General features: G+C 37.6%; 1 protein-coding gene across 11 annotated transcripts in view; it reads left to right on the top strand.

The window, feature by feature from the left end:
* Positions 1-17403, top strand: part of CCDC171 (coiled-coil domain containing 171) — a 316174-nt gene that overhangs the window by 78677 nt on the left and 220094 nt on the right. For all 11 annotated transcript variants that reach the window (XR_003523902.1, XM_027616885.1, XM_027616882.1 and 8 more), the window contains 2 exons: positions 720-880; positions 14174-14312. Coding sequence is in view for 10 of the 11 variants with exons in the window: in XM_027616885.1 (XP_027472686.1) it covers positions 720-880; positions 14174-14312 (300 nt within the window). In the remaining variant the exon portion in view is untranslated. The remainder of the gene's footprint in view (positions 1-719; positions 881-14173; positions 14313-17403) is intronic.

Genomic DNA, 17403 nt, shown 5'->3' with positions numbered 1-17403 from the left:
CCCAGGGTCCTGGGATCGAGCCCCGCATCGGGCTCCCTGCTCCGCCGGAAGCCTGCTTCTCCCTCTCCCATTCCCCCTGCTTATGTCCCTTCTCTTAATGTGTCTCTCTCCGTCAGATAAATAAGATCTTTAAAAAAAACAAAAAAGATTTACCTCAGGTCAATTGTGTTTTTTATCTGTTGCCCCCATCTACTCCCTATCCCTGTATCATTTTGAAGCAAATCCTAGATATCATATAACTACACTCATAAATATTTTAGTCAAATAGTATTATTTGGTAATAAAAGTTTTACTTTTCTACAGTAAAAATCTCTAGGAATAAAAAAGATCTGTTCACTTTCATGGGTTTCTAAAGATGCAAATGTAATGATGTTTCTCATAAGGGAAGAATGCTTCCCTTTTGTTTTCCAAAACCACTAATTTCATTATGTTTTATAAAAGAAGTATCCAAATGGAATAGTAGGTCATAATTTGGCACTTTGATTAGGCATTTCCATAGCACAGTTAACTATTCTTCCACTCTTCCTCCCTTCCATTAAACAGGTTGAGAAAGGGAATACACTGTCTTTTGTTTATTTTCCCTTTTAAATCAAAGCAGAAAGGAAGAAGTGTTTGGATGAATGATAAACTGCTGCTGATAAAGTACTCTATTCAATTTGACTAGCCTTTGATGCTAGCATTTCCTTGCTTGTTTTAACTACTTCTCTGTCATCTGGTAGTTACGGATTCGAGACCTGGAAGGCGCTTTGCAGGTAGAAAAGGCCAGCCAAGCAGAAGCTGTTGCAGATTTGGAAATGATCAAGAATGAATTCAAAGAAGTTGAAAGTGCATATGAGCGAGAAAAGCATAACGCACAAGAGAGCTTTGCAAAACTGAGTTTGTAAGTGTTTTACTGTAAAATTCTTTATAAAGAATTTATGAAACTTACATAAATATGAATGTGTAGTATTTTAGATATAGCTCTCATTAATGTCTGTGCTAGATTGGGGATAAAGGATTTTATAAAACATAACTATACTTCTTTGTATAGGTAAATATGGAAATGCTTTTTTGGATTTTGAAGTATCATGGCTATTCTACCTAGTCTCTGAAATGCAGTTTTTACCCTAGAGAGTAAATATGTTAATGTATTTTGCATTTATTGATGTAATACAGTATCTTTAAAGATCTTGATTTCTAGGCCACCTAAAAAGTCCTGTGTGGAGATGGGTAATGTTTGAGATTTTCTCAAACTACAGAAATAATAGTAGTAGGGGCTAATACCACAGTGGTTAGTATACATTGTGGCTCATTTGCTTTCTAGCATTGCATGATTTCATTCAATTTATAGAACACCCCATGAGGTAGCTGCTCCTTTAATCCCTGTTTTACAGATGTGAAAATTGAGGCTTAATGGGGACACACAACTAGTAAGTGGTAGTCAGGGTCTTTTTGACTCCTACTGATTTTAACCTTTTTCAGTTCAAAAGCCTTTCATCTGGAATGTTCTGTGGGATGCTTTAAGAAGTTTATAATCCTTTAATATGTTTCCAAAAAACTTTATAGTAGATATTTTAAACCATTTTGCCTGGTAGGGTGAAATGCATACCACCATTGGTACGTGACATGATTAATAGGTTGGTGCATTAGAGTTAATGTATTTATTTTTAATGTTAGTTTGCATATGACAAATAGATAATGGTTTTCCATTTACAACAATAATATAAAGATTTCTCTTAAAATACTTCATTTAACTTAAGAAATGAATTAAAGTATTATTAAATAGTAGTGATTATTATGGGTGTGGCAAAATCATAAAGATGGCACTTGAAAGACTGACTTGAACGATTGATGTTGAAAATAGACTCAAAATGGATGAAAGACCTAAATGTGAGATAAGAATCCATCAAAATCCTAGAGGGGAACACAGGCAGCACCTCTTCAACCTCAGCTACAGCAACTTCTGACTAGACATGTCTCCAAAGGCAAGGGAAACAGAGGCAAAAATGAACCATATGGACTTCATCAAGATAAAAAACTTTTGCACAGCGAAGGAAATAGTCCAACAAAACCAAAAGACAACCGACAGAATGGGAGAAGATACTTGCAAATGTCTAATCAGATGAAGGGCTAGTATCCAAAATCTATAGAGAACTTATCAAACTTAACAACCAAAGAACAAATAATCCAGTCAAGAAATGGGCAGAAGACATAAACAGACATTTCTGCAAAGAAGACATCCAAATGGCCAACAGACACATGAAAAAGGATTCAACATCACTTGGCATCAGGGAAATACAGATCAAAACCACAGTGAGATACTACCTCACACCAGTCAGAATGGCTAAAATTAACAAGTCAAGAAATGACAGACGTTGGCAAGGATATGGAGAAAGGGGAACCCTCCTACACTGCGGGTGGGAATGCAAGCTGGTGCAGCCACTCTGGAAAACAGTATGGAGGTTCCTCAAAAAGTTGAAAATAGAGCTACTCTATGATCCACAATTGCACTACTGGGTATTTACCCCAAAGATACACATGTAATGATTTTTTTTTTTCTGATAAGGCCATGTTTTAATTGCCTATGACATGGATACATCACATAATGGCTCAAAATGTAAGATTAAAGAAAAACGGATGAAAATGAGTTTGTGAATCCTTAATTTTAAGTAAGCTTCTGGCAAAAACAAAACAAAACAAAACAAAAAAAACCCCAAAAAGCCAGGGGTTAGAATCATTTCAAAATTGTGTCTTCAAAACTAGCACCTTTCACCATCTGCTTTTATTCATTTTGCTGTGATACAACTAAAAAGGCCCGTAAATACTCCCCTGGGTCTCAAGTAACATGTTTATAGCAGCAATGTCCACAATAGCCAAACTGTGGAAAGAGCCCACATGTCCATCGACAGATGAATGGATGAAGAAGATGTGGTGTATATATATGTACAATGGAATACTATTCAGCCATCAAAAGATTGGAATCTTGCCGTTCGCAACAACATGGATGGAACTAGAGGGTATTTTGCTAAGCAAAATAAGGCAATCAGAGAAAGACAATTATCATATGAGCTCACTCATATATAGAATTTAAGAAACAAAACAGAGGATCATAGGGGAAGAGAGGGAAAAAGAAAATGACAAAACCAGAGAGGGAGACAAATCATAAGAGACTCTTAATCATAGGAAACAAACTGAGGGTTGCTGGAGGGGAGGGAGGTGGGGGGATGGGGTAACTGGGAGATGAACATTAAGGAGTGCACGTGATGTAATGAGCACTGGTTGTTATGTAAAACTGATGAATCACTGAATTCTACCTCTGAAACTAATAATATATTATATGTTAGTTAATTGAATTTAAATAAAAAAAGACTGATGTTGAAAAATTTAAAATTCTCTGAGATTACTTTTAGTAGTAGTGCTTATTTTAAACCAGTAATTCTTTTTTTTTAGTAAAGATTTTATTTATTTGAGAGAGACAGAGAGCATGAGCACAAGCAGGGAGAGGGGCAGAGGGAGAGGGAGAAGCAGACTACCCGCTGAGCAGGGAACTGGACGCCAGGCTTGATCCCAGAACCCTGATCATGACCTGAGGCAAACTCAGATGCTTAACCGACTGAACCACCCAGGCGCCCCTAAACCAGTAATTCTGAACTGAATTTTTTTGCTTCCTCTGGGATGACTTAGATGACATTCTGTGAATGTTATTCTTAAGACTTATCCTCTTTACTTCCTTTGAACCATTGTTTGAATCTGTCCATTTATATATAAATATGTTTGAAGGGACTTTACATAGAATATAGTGCAGCCTTCTTTACTGTTGCTTTGAGGTGATGATTGGTACCTACAAGTGAAACTGTTAGAAGTCAGACTGTACTCCCAACAATTAAAGCTTTCAATAATGGAATAATAGACTTCTTTGGGGAACCTAGTGAATCTCTCCTGCCTTGGGAAGTTCAGAACAGAAGGTGGCTGATTCTTTGTCATGGATGTTGAAGAAGAGAGTGCTGCAAAAGTTGGACTAGAGGAATTTTAAAGGACCTGCTAACAATTAAGCTTAAGATTTTTTTTCTAAATAAACTCTACCTACAACGTGGGGCTCGAACTCATGACCCCAAATCAAGAATTGCATGCTTTACTGACTGAGCCAGCTAGAAGCCCCAAGCTCCAAGATTTTAACCTGTATGCTTTTCTTTCTTCCTTTTTTTAAAGTTTAAATTCTAGTTAGTTGACATACAGTTCAATACTGGTTCGGGAGTGGAGTTCAGTGATTCATCATTTTCATATAACACCCAGTGCTCATCACAACAAGTGGCCTCTTTATTTTATTTATTTTTTTTTATTTTTAAAGATTTTATTTATTTGAGAGAGAGAGAATGAGAGATAGAGAACACGAGAGGGAAGAGGGTCAGAGGGAGAAGCAGACTCCCTGCTGAGCCGGGAGCCCGATGTGGGACTCAATCCTCGGACTCCAGGATCATGACCTGAGCCAAAGGCAGTCGCTTAACCAACTGAGCCACCCAGGCGTCCACAAGTGGCCTCTTTAATACCCATCACCTGTCTATCCCATCCAACCTATGTACTTTTCTAATCAGACCCCAAAGCAAATTTTTCCCTTAAATTTGTTTTGCTATTATTTGTGTTTTGGTGCTTGAAAAATTTTATGCATATTTTGTATTCCAATAAGTATCAACTAACAATTCTAAATATTAGTTACATATTCCAGCTAAGCATCAGCTAACAATCCTAAATACTTCAACATAACATCCCTTATCTGTTCTTTATCCCTATATAACTGTGCTATAATAATAAAGTTAATAATAAACAATAAAAATTAAATAATAATTAAAACCCACTATTCATCACTGCAACTCAGTTCCTGTGGCTTCTCTTCCCCATCACATCTTCCTTTTCTCTTTATATACTGTGACCACTACTTCTGTTCCAATGATGTGTGGTATTGGAAGGAATGATATGACATGAGGGGTGATTGGTTCAGTTATTTCATTTTCTATTTGTGTTTCTGACTTTCCTTCAGAATCTTCCTTAAAAAACATTTTAAAACGTTTTAGAGTCACAAACTCTCAAATATTAACTCTAAGGTTTGGATAATGTGTTCCAAAAGAAACTTGGTTGATTTTAGGCCTTTAGGCCTTTAAGGTAAATGATATCTTTAATTTACAATTCTGAGAGCAGGAAGTTTTAGGGTAGGGTTGTTTTTTGTTTTAAATATTTTATTTATTTATTTGAGATAGAGAAAGAGAGAGAGTACAAGCAGGGGGAGCGGCAGGCAGAGGGAGAAGCAGGCTCCCCGCTGAGCAGCGAGCCCAATGTGGGACTCGATCCCAGGACCCCGGGATCATGACCGGAGCCGAAGGCAGACACTTAACAAACTGAGCCACCCAGTTGCCCCCTGATTTTTTTTTTTTAAAGATTTAATTAATTAATTTATTTGAGAGAGAGAGAGAAAGAGAAAGAGTGAGTGGGAGGGAGAGGGAGAGAGAATCTGAAGCAGTCTCCACGCTGAGCACAGAGCCCAGTGCTGGACTTGATCCCACTGCCATGAGATTATGACCTGAGCTGAAACCAAGAGTTGGATGCTTAACCAACTGAGCCACCCAGGCACCCCTAGGACATTGTTTTACCTGTTGGATAGAACTAACTGAGCAACTGGTAATAATGATGTTATAGAGAAAATGCTGCCTGAACTTTGCCTGTGGTTAAGGTTCTTAAGCTTGTTTTTTCCCCGGGTGGATCTAGGTCAGGAGAAAAAAAGCTATGTGTGTAGTTTGGATTTATAATTTTGGTCAACAGTTTCATAACAGTGAACTTTCCTGCATAAAATTATTTTAGATGGAGTATATATATGTATACATATGTTTTAGATGTATACATATATTTTATAAATATAAATATATTTATATATATTTTACATATATATATTCTAAAGAGCTCAGCTAAGAATTTTTTAAATTTTATTTTATTATGTTATGTTAATCACCATACATTACATCATGAGTTTTTGATGTAGTGGTCCATGATACATTGTTTGCATATAACAGCCAATGCTCCATTCAATATGTGCCCTCCTTAATACCCATCACCAGGCTAACCCATCCCCCCACCACCCTCCCCTCTAGAACCCTCAGTTTGTTTCTCAGAGTCCATAGTCTCATGGTTCATCTCCCCCTCCGATTTCCCCCCGCTTCATTTTTCCCTTCCTACTATCTTCTGTTTTGTTTTTGTTTTTTTTTTAACATATAATGTATTATTTGTTTCAGAGGTACAGGTCTGTGATTCATCAGTCTTACACAATTCACAGCGCTCGCCATAGCGCATACCCTCCCCAGTGTCTATCACCCAGCCACCCCATCCCTCCCATCCCCCACCACTCCAGCAACCCTCAGTTTGTTTCCTGAGATTAAGAATTCCTCATATTAGTGAGATCATATGATACATGTCTTTCTCTGATTGACTTATTTCACTTTCAGCTAAGAATTTGATAACAGTAACAGGCTATTTTAACAAATATGTATCTTATATATAAAATTTTTGATAGGATATATATCTGTTCTGTATTTCTGTAATCAAATTTTCTTAGTTATAAATCTTTTTTTTGCATCTCAAAGTTACAGTATGAAACTAAAGCTTTTCAATAATCTTTTAATTTTAGTTTTCTGTATGCCAGGTGTTCATTAGCTGTGGTAAATGATTGCTGGGCATTTAAAGTTACTCACTGGTAACTTTAAATCCAGTTTAAAATTAAATTAAAGTTAAAACAGCACTAGTCAAAGATACGATACTGAATGGACTGAATCTTAATTTATTTATTTCATTACACTCGATATTTAGGAACTTCTTTATTTTTCTAAATATATCATCCAGGGCGCCTGGGTGGCTCAGTTGGTTAAGCAACTGCCTTTGGCTCAGGTCATGATCCTGGAGTCCCTGGATCGAGTCCTGCATCAGGCTCCCTGCTCGGCAGGGAGTCTGCTTCTCCCTCCGACCCTCCCCCCTCTCATGTGCTCTCTCTCTCTCAAATAAATAAATAAAATCTTTAAAAAAATAGATCATCCAAACGTATAAAAATAATAAAAGTATTATAATTTATTAGCAGTATTATTGTGTATATTCTGGATAGAAGACCAAAGATGGTTATTTGTTAAAGTAGCCTGTGGTGAAGTTCTTAGTTGAGCTCTTTTAGAAAAATAATAGAATGGGAATCCAGTAGGAAAGAAGGCATCTTAACTACAGGTTTCCTTCCTCTGCCTTCGTTTTCTTACTTAAATCCTCCACCTGCCAAGTCCTGGCGCTTCTCCATTGGAATTCAGAGTCAGGGCTCCCTTTAATCTTCATTATACTCCCAGCAGACTCCTTGCCCTTGGTGGGGCTTTGCCAGAAGCCTAGGAGCTGATGACTTCCAGGGTTGTGTGTGACATTGCTGACAGGGAGGAGTGTCCCCCTATTTCAGTGGACCGAATTTGAACCTGAACCCAGCACCAAATGACAGAGGCATTTAATTTTATATTTGCTGAGTGGTAATAATTTTTAATTAAAATTGTGACTTTATCAAATTAGCTTGTACATAGTCTAAAAAATAAAATAGCCCTGCAAGGTCAACAGTTTCTTTCCCCTTGCTCTCTACTACCTGTTTCCACTCCCTTGAGGCAACTGCTTTTAATTCTTACTGCTGTTTCTTCTGATGTTTAACTTCCTGTTTCTGAATAACATGCATATCCTGCCATGTTTTCAATTTCCACTGTTAGATATTATCTGTTGCCCCCCCCCCCCCCCCGCTTACTTATTATCTCTATTGTATCCTTCTCCCACATGGCACAACTTATTCCTCCCCTCCCCCCTCCTTTCTTTGGGATTCTATTTTGGGATATTTTTTCTATAACTTATTTTTCTTGGCAAGTCATCTTTATTTTTCTTCGTAGCACAGTTTGTTATATTCTTTGTTGTTTACTGTCTTTCCTCTTATGTGGACAGGAACTTTGTTTTGTGCGTCGCTCTCTCCCAATGCCTAGAATAGTGCCTGGCACATAAGAGCTGGTAAATAAAGATTTGCTGAATTATCAAATGAACGAATAGTTAGTAATTGCCTCATTTTATTTTATTTTATTATTTATTTATTTATTTTTAGAGAGGGAGAAAGAGGGAGGGGAGAGGGGCGGAGGGAGAGGGAGAGAGAGACTCTTAAGCAGGCTCCACACCCAGCACAGAGCTGGACATGGGGCTCAATCTCACAACCCTGAGATCATGACCTGATCCAAAATCAGGAGTTAGATGCTAAACCAACTGAGCCACCCAGGTACCCCAGTAATTGCCTCATTTTAAATTGGATTAGTTTATATGCACCAATCACTCAGTTACTCTTAAACTCTCTTAACAGGACTGAACAATCCCTCATTATGTTCCCACACCTCAGCATTCTATCATTTTAAGTTTCTTGTAAGAGACATCCATCCTGGACTCTTCCCTCTATCTTCTCCTTCCTGGACGAATTGTTTTTTAGGCTCCCTGCCACTGTCATCCCTAGGACTTCCCATCACCATCTTCCTTGGGATGCCCTCTGCTTCTCTTCTATATTGGGTCTCTTGTTGCTGGTCTCATGCCTTCCTCCCTGTTTGATTTACTCCCTTCTAGGGCAGCTTCTTGAGAAATTCTGCATCAGATGAAAAATTTTGAAATTTGCATTCTGAAAATGTCTTTATTTGATCTTTTCTCTTTTTTCCTAGTTCACTTGGGTATTCATTAAGTTCTAGTGTCAAGAAGTCTAAAGTTGTTTGATTCCTGATCTTTTGCATGTGGTCCATGTTTTCCACTGGAAACTTGTACAGAGTGGTCACCAAGTCTGGAAACATGGGGAAATATCTAGAAATGGTTTACTGATCTTACATCATAACACATGACAAAGTAATAGTGTATATATATTTTCATACTCTTTGGATACTAAGATTTTCTCTATGTTCCCAGTGTTCTGAAATTTCATGATGATGGGCCTTGCATGGATTGGTTTTTTTTCATTCATTTTGGCCCACTCATACAGCTCCTTCAATTTTAAAGACTCAAGTAATTCATTTCTAGGAAATTCTCTTATATTTATTACTTTGTTGATTTCTTTTCTTCTGTTTTCTTTACCTTCTCTTTTTTTGGAATTTCTATTATTTATATGTTGGGATTCCTGAATGTATTTGTTATCTTTTCTCTACTTCAATCCATTTTTATTATTTAGTTCTACTCTCTGGGAAGTATATATATTTAAGTACTCTACTTTGGAATATCCTTGATCCAAAGGAGAATATACAAAACAATTGGCACTAGAATTGTCTGTGTTCCATCCTAGAGAAAGGAATGTTGACTTTTGAGAGTAAGATCATGTGCCATTCAAGAATTAGCTCTTTATTTGATTATAGCCAGAAGTGGTAGATTTGGTTATTGCATCACTTTATCTCCTGCATTACAGCTTCAAAATCATAGGAAACAGGTCTACTATGTTCATCAGGAAGAGCTGAGATTAAAAATAGTAACAACCCTTTAATTTGAATTAAAATTACCCATTGGTGGATTATCTACAACAAATTTTAAACTGAAATACTTCTAAGCTGCCTTTCATCAGGTGTCCGTACAAGAATGTAAATACAGTTTAATTCCAGCCTGAGCAAAATTTAAATAGGAAGGCAAATCTTTTGAAAAGGATTTCATGTGGCGGGGGATGGGGGGAAGCTAAGATGTTGGATTAGCAGGAGGACCTTAGGCTTGCCTGGTCCCTCAAACGCAGCTAGATAAATGTCAAATCATTCTGAATACTCAAGAAATTGATCTGAAGACTGACAGAACAAACTGCACAACTGGAGGGAAAGAAGAGGCCACTTCGTGGAAGGTAGGAAGTGCAGGGATGTGGTTTGGGGGAGAAATGGATTGCGGATGCTGTGGAGGGGAAGGAGCCCTGGTCATGGAGAAAGGTGAGTGAGAGAAGAGTGTGCAGGGAAATGCACAAGGAGAATACTTCTCCAAAGCCATTACCTGGGAAAATGAGGGGGGCTGAGTTTTTGCAACCAGTGGGACTCAAAGACTGGAGTTTTAGAGGTCCACAGTGTGGCTGGTGTGGAGCCCTGAGGGTGCTACAGTGCTCCTGTGGAGAAGGCAGCCAGGTAACCTAGGGGCAGACGGTGTGATCTGAGGATTGCCTGAGACGCATGGGGAGAGAAGGTTTCCCCTTCTTGGAGCACATCTAAAGAGGTGACATTGCCTTTCTGGGGATGAAAGTGCCAGTGGGTGCCGTTTTTCTCCCCTGCTCCTCAGCATAGGTGCAGAGACACCTGCTGAGGGCGGCTAACCTGTACACTGGCTCGTTAGTGTGTGTTCTCTGCTCCTGTGCTCTGGTGTGACTGTTCTTCTGGGTCAAACCTACATCAATCCCAGCACAGCAAGACCCTCCCCCAGAAGACCAGTGCAGGTCCCTGCCAGGGTCCTTAAAGTTTGGAATTTTAAAATTCAGCCAGCTTGGCAGTGATAGAACCCATAGTGCACTGCACTGCTCCAGGTGGGCAAGCAACCTGGACACAGACAGTGTGAGCCCCACTGGTTGCAAAAACTCAGTTCAACAAGTACAAAAAGATTGAGATCATATCATTCATGCATATTTTCCAACCACAACACTATGAAACTTGAAGTGATCCACAAGAAAAAAAGACCACATTTGTGGTCTAGAAAGACCACAAATACATGAAGGTTAAAGGAGATCCTACTAAAGAATGGATGGATCAACCAGGAAATTAAAGAAAAAATTAAAAAAAAAAACATGGAAGCAAATGAAAATGAAAACACAGTGGTCCAAAACCTTTGATGTAGCAAAAGTGGTCCTAGGAGGGAAGTATATAGCAATACATGCCAACTTCAAGAAGCAAGAAAAATCTCAAGCAACCTAACCTTATACTTAAAGAAGCTAGAAAAAGAACAACAAATGAAGCCTACGGCCAGCAGAAGAAGGGAAATAATAAAGATTAGGGCAGAAATAAGTGATATAGAAATAAACAAACAAACAAAAAAAGCCCAGTAGAGCAGTTCAGTGAAACCAGGAGCTGGTTCTTTGAAAAAATTAATAAAATGGATAAATCCATCACCAGACTTATCCAAAAGAAGAGGAAGGAACCAAATAAATAAAAGCACGAATGAGAGAGGAGAAATAATAACCAAAACCACAGAAATACAAACAATTATAAGAGAATATTATGAAAAAATTGTATGTCAATAAATTGGACAATTTGGAAGAAATGGATAAGTTCCTAGAAACATATAAACTACCAAAATTGAAATAGGGAGAAATAGAAAAATTGAACAGACATAACCAGCAAAGAAACTGAATCAGTAATCAAAAATCTTCCAACAAACAAAAGTCCAGGGCCAGATGACTTCGCAGGGGAATTCTACCAAACATTGAATGAAAACTTAAAACCTATTCTTCTCAAACTATTTCAAAGAATAGAAATGGAAGGAAAACTTACAAACTCATTCTATGAGGTCAGCATTACGCTGATTCCAAAACCAGATAAAGACTCCATTGAAAAGAGATCTACAGGCCAATATCCCTGATGAACATGGATGTAAAAATTCTCAAGAAAATACTAGCAGATAGAATCCAACACTAAATTAAAAGAATCATTCACCACGATCAAGTGGGATTTATTCCTAGGTTGTAACGGGGGTTCAATATTTGCAAGTCAATCAACGTGATACACCACATTAATAAGAGAAAGGATAAGACCCATATGATCTTCTCAATAGAGAAAAAACATATGACAAAGTACAGCATCCATTCTTGAGAGAAGTCCTCAACAAAGTAGGGGTAGAGGAAACATACCTCAACATAATAAAGACCATATACGAAAAACCCACGGCTAATATCATCCTCAGTGGGGAAAAACCGAGAGCTTTTCCTGTATGGTCAGGAACAAGATAGGTATGTACATTCTTATCACTGTTATTTAATCTAACCACTTCTTTCACTGGAAGTCCTAGCTTCAGCCTTCGGACAATAAAAAGAAATAAAAGGCATCCAAATTGGCAAGGAAGAAAGTCAAACATTCACTCTTTGCCGATAACATGATACTCTCTGTAGAAAACCTGAAAGACTCCACCAAAAAATTGCTAGAACTGATACACGAATTCAGTAAAGTCTCAGGATATAAAATCAACATTCAGAAATCTGTTGCATTTCTATACATGAATAATGAAGCAGCAGAAAGAAAAATCAAGAAATCGATCCCATTTACAATTATACCAAAAACCATAAGATACCTAGGAATAAACCTTATGAACTTTATAAACTGTAAAACACTTAAGACAGAAATCAAAGGTGACACAAAGAAATGGAAAAACATTCTGTTTCTCATGGATTTAAAGAACAAATATTGTTAAAATGTCTATCCTACCCAAAGAAATCTACACACTTAATATAATCCCTATCAAAATACCACCAGCATTTTTCACAGAGCTAGAACAAACAATCCTAAAATTTGTATGGAATCACAAAAGACCCCGAATAGTCAAAGAAATCTTGAAAAAGAAAAATAGACCTGGGGGCATCACAAATCTGGACTTGAAGTTCTATTAAAATGCTGTAGGGATCAAGACAGTGTGGTACTGGCCCCAAAACAGACATAGATCAATGGAACAGAATAGAAAACCCAGAAACCCAGAAATAGAAAACCCACAACTGTATGGTCAACAAATCTTTCACAAAGCAGGAAAGAAAATCCAATGAAAAAAAGATAGTCTTTTCAACAAATGGTGTTGGGAAAACTGGACAGCAACATGAAAAAGAATAAAACTGGACCACATTCTTACACCATACACAAAAATAAATTAAAAATGGATGAAAGAACTTAAAAGTGAGACAGGAAAGCATCAAAATCCTAGAGGAGAACATAGTCAGTAACCTCTTTGACGTCATCTGTAGCAACTTCTTTTTCTTTTTTTTTTAAAAAAAGATTATTTGAGAGAGAGAGCGAGAGCAAGCCCCTCCATGCATGAATGGGAGGGGCAGAGGGAGAGGGAGAGAGAATCTCAAGCGGACTCTGTGCTGAGCACAGAACTGGATGTGGGGCTCGATCTCACAACCCTGAGATCACGATCTGAGCTGAAACCAAGAGTCAGATGCTCAACCTACTGTGCCACCCAGGTGCTCCATATGATTTCATTTATATGTAGAATTTAAGAAACAAAACAGATGAACATAGGGGGAAAAAAAGAGAGGGAGACAAACCATAAGAGACTCTTAACCATAGAGAACAAACTGAGGGTTCCTGGTGGGAGGGGGAGGTGGGCAGGGGAATGGGTTAAATGGGTGATGGGCATTAAGGAGAGCACTTGTTGTGATGAGGACTAGGTGTTGTATGGAAGTGATGAATCACTAAATTCTACACCTGAAACTAATATTACACAGTATGTTAACTAAGTGGAATTTAAATAAAAACTTGGAAAAAAACCCAAAAAGTAAAGAATTTCATGTGTTTTCACAGTGAATGTGAATGATTTTTGATGATTCTTTCTTTTGGATTTTCCATTCTCCATCACATTAGTTCCACTTGCATGGACATTCAGGAATAAAACATTTGTTCCGTTTCTAATGTTATAGTTTAATTGGAAAATTGTTTGATAGAAACTGTTTTCTGTCTTGAACTATGGTGGGTGGGTTTTGTTCATCAAAAATAATGGTGAGGGCGCCTGGGTGGCTCAGTTGGTTAAGCAACTGCCTTCAGCTCAGGTCATGATCCTGGAGTCCCGGGATCGAGTCCCACATCAGGCTCCCTGCTCTGCGGGGAGTCTGCTTCTCCCTCTGACCCTCTTCCCTCTCGTGCTCTCTATCTCTCATTCTCTCTCTCTCAAATAAATAATAAAATAAAATCTTTAAAAAAAAAAAAAAAAATAATGGTGAGACCAAATCAACACTAACCAAATCGATTTTGTTTATAACCTTGGGTGTAGTAAAATATCTGCTAATGAAAGGGGTGAGGTATTATTCCTTTAAAGTCTTCCATTTAAGACTATGCAATCCTTTTTGTTTGAAAAAAATGAGAGGTGGCCTTTGGCACAAAAACATGATAGAAATACATCTGCCAGTTACGTTAAAGCATTATAATAGGACTTATAAAACCATATTTGAAAAATCTGCTCTAACACTTTTTTTTAGATTAGAAAGAGAGTATGTCTCCAAAAACAAGAAACTAAATGAAGAGATCGAGGAACAGAAGAAAGTAATTATAGACCTTTCAAAGAGACTCCAGTATAATGAAAAAAGTTGCGGTGAATTACAGGAAGAACTTGTAATGGTAAGGATAAAAAAGAAAACCCTATGGCAATTACTTTATTGGGTCAAATTTGATGTTTAACAGGTTCCCCCCCCCACTACATGCCATGAGATAATAGCATGAAAGTAATTTTAGTGCCATTGATATAAAATTTCAAAACCAGAGATACTGATTACAACAAAGATGTATGTCATAAAACCTCTCTTCTTTAGAAAAATCGGGAAAACTAATTGAATTAGTGAAAACGGAATTATAGACTATTTTAGAATTTATTCAGGGGTTTTCCTTCCTTCCTTCCTTCCTTCCTTCCTCTTTCTTTCTTTCTTTCTTTCTTTCTTTCTTTCTTTCTTTCTTTCTTTCTTTCTTTCTTTCTTTCTTTTTCTTTCTTTCTTTCTCTATCTTGGTGCATTGTTACCTAGGTGAGAGGGGGGTCAGGGTTTATAATCAATAGATCTAATGATTTCAAAGACTCCCTTTTGTAGTCATTTTGTACCTGATCATTTTGTTTCCATTCTCCAATAATCCAGCTTTCACACCATCACCACATTTGTCTTCCTGAGATATTGATCTGATCTTGTCATCCTCACTTTATTAAACAACCATCAATGTCTCCTTGTTGTTTTCAGAATGAAGTTCAGCTTCTTGCCATATAATCTAAGGCCCCTTTCTTTGTGGCTTCATGTTAATTCTTCCAGCTTCTTCTGTGTCTACTGTCCTCTCTCTTGCTTCAGCCCCTTAGTACCCCCTTAGGGTACTCTTGGCTTCCTAAACACATTGTATATTTTCGTATCTTCTTGCTTTTGTTCAGGCTGTTCATTTTTTTTGACCCACATGGACTGAACTGCTCCTTTTCTTTTGTTCCATTAGTAAACTCTTATGTATCCTATAATGCCCTGCTCTGACAGCTTGCAATCTGCGAAGCCTTCCATGATTCCGTTTTTCCCCACTCTCCCATCCTCCTAGTCAGAATTTTGCCTTTTCCCAACTTTGTGTTTCTTTTAAAAAAATTTTTTTAAGGTTTTATTTATTTATTTGTGAGCAGAGAGAGAGAGAGCACAACTGGGGGAGAGGGGCAGAGGGAGAGGGAGAAGCAAACACCCCACTGAGCAGGGAGCCTGACATGGGGCTCAGTCCCAGGACCTGAGCCAAAGGCAGACACCTAACTGATTGAGCCACCCATTCGCCCCCCAATTTTGTGTTTCTTTCATACTTAGCATCTTCATCGTAGTTTAGCATAACATTCACCCAAATCTGATGTGTGTTATCTCTCCCAAGAGATTGTGAATGCATTGAGGTTAATGTAATTCATTGTACATACAAAGATTCCATTATAGTGCTTGCCCCCATAAACGTTCATTGGATGCATGTATTTGGTTGATGCAGCACACTGCTATTCTGCAGTTTGCTGGGAATCCCAAGAGGGAGGGCATGGCATCTAGAGTAACACCCCGTGTCTTCTTTGTCTTATCCCCACATGAATCCCTTCTGCAGAGACTTGGCTACTTCACTTTCAACTCTTAGTGATATCAGTTATTGAAGAAAACGAATATTTTTTCTCCTGTCAAAAAAAGATGGACACTCCAGGTTATATTAGGAAGTGGTGGCCAAATCACTGCTGCCCAGATGGAAAGGTTGTGATGGGTTACAAATTAAACTCTATCCCTTTCAAATGATCTAATGTTATATGTGGTCTTCATCCAATCCAAGATACTCAATGTGTTCTGATTCAGGGACTGATATTGTTCACTGTTGGTTCCATTTGTAGTTTGAGTACTTTGGATGTGGAGTTTTAGGAGGTTTGGGGTCTCTGTTCATTGCCTGTCCACTCTTAGGTGCTACCTAAATTTCACGGGCTATCCTACCTCTTGACTCCTGGCTCAGGAGGTGAATCAGTGGTGGAGAAAAACATGTCAGAGCCGTTGAGCTGGTCTTCTTGCTTATAGACCTGTGTTTGGAAAGTTAGCCAGAGTTATAACTAAGAATGCCACAGGGGAGACAGTCACCAATATAGGTTGCATGAATTCATCCTAATTTGGCCTTCTAGCATTCCAGTGACTAGATACAAATAAAAGAAGATTGGCTTAATTCACCATGGAGGGTACTGTGCTTGGTGATGAAAAAATTTCACTTGGTGCTAATAGGTTTTTCTTTTTCAACTTTTACGATTTGGCACCTTGGTCTGAAATAAGGCAAGTTGCAGCTCATGGGCAACCTCTGTTGGCTTGTTTGAGCCTCATCCTATGAAGCACTATTGTTCTGATCATAGTGTGAAAGATTGAAGACTAATTGTTTCTGCAAAGCTTGATGGATGTTGCAGATCCGTGAATAATAGTTCCTTGCTGAAGAGCTGATGATTCAGGTTGCACCTAAGTTGTTCTACAGTTTTATATGCTTTAACCTAACTATACTTTCCTATTTTTCATGTCTCTTAAATTCATAGCTTTATGTCATATTTTCCTCCATCTTTGTTTCTTTGCTCCTCTTTTTTCCCCCCATTCCTTATAATGAGCTTTCTAACTTGTTCTGTTTTCTGATTAGAACTGTTGTTCTCTATCACTTTACCTGGCCATAATATGAAATCTAAGAATTATTTAATGAAATTTTATTTAATGAAAATCCTGTTACTTTACATAGTAAGTACAGTGTTTTTCTTTTTTATAAAAAATTCATCTAGCACTTTTCCTAAATATTTTTTTTTGTACATATCCTTTATTTTATTTTTTTTTCCAATAGATTAGTGGCTTTGGGGTGGGGGGAAAGGTTTTCGAAAATTTTTCTCAAAAGAGAAATCTGTCAAATTAAAAATTTGGAACCATAAAAAAATCGAGTTTTTCTAATTTTGTATCCTTAAAGCTGGCTATTATTATATTTGCTTTGAATTCATAATTGGTTTTGACTGAAGAGAAAATGACTTAATAGGAAGCTTTTACCTTTTGCTTTTGGAAATGAAACTGTTTTAATGACATCTCACGATCCCATGTACTTCAGTGTGTCTTTCCCACACTTATATTTCTTTTGAACATAATAGTTTAAGCATTTTATAGAATATAGATGGGAAGCATAAATTACCTATGGATAATTTTTCTCTCCCTTTGAGGTAACAGCTTGTTTT

Source organism: Zalophus californianus, chromosome 13, assembly GCF_009762305.2.
Source record: "Zalophus californianus isolate mZalCal1 chromosome 13, mZalCal1.pri.v2, whole genome shotgun sequence".
NCBI classification, from domain to species: Eukaryota; Metazoa; Chordata; class Mammalia; order Carnivora; family Otariidae; genus Zalophus; species Zalophus californianus.
Note: the sequence above shows the minus strand (reverse complement) of the source record. Positions and strands in the feature narration are given on the sequence as shown.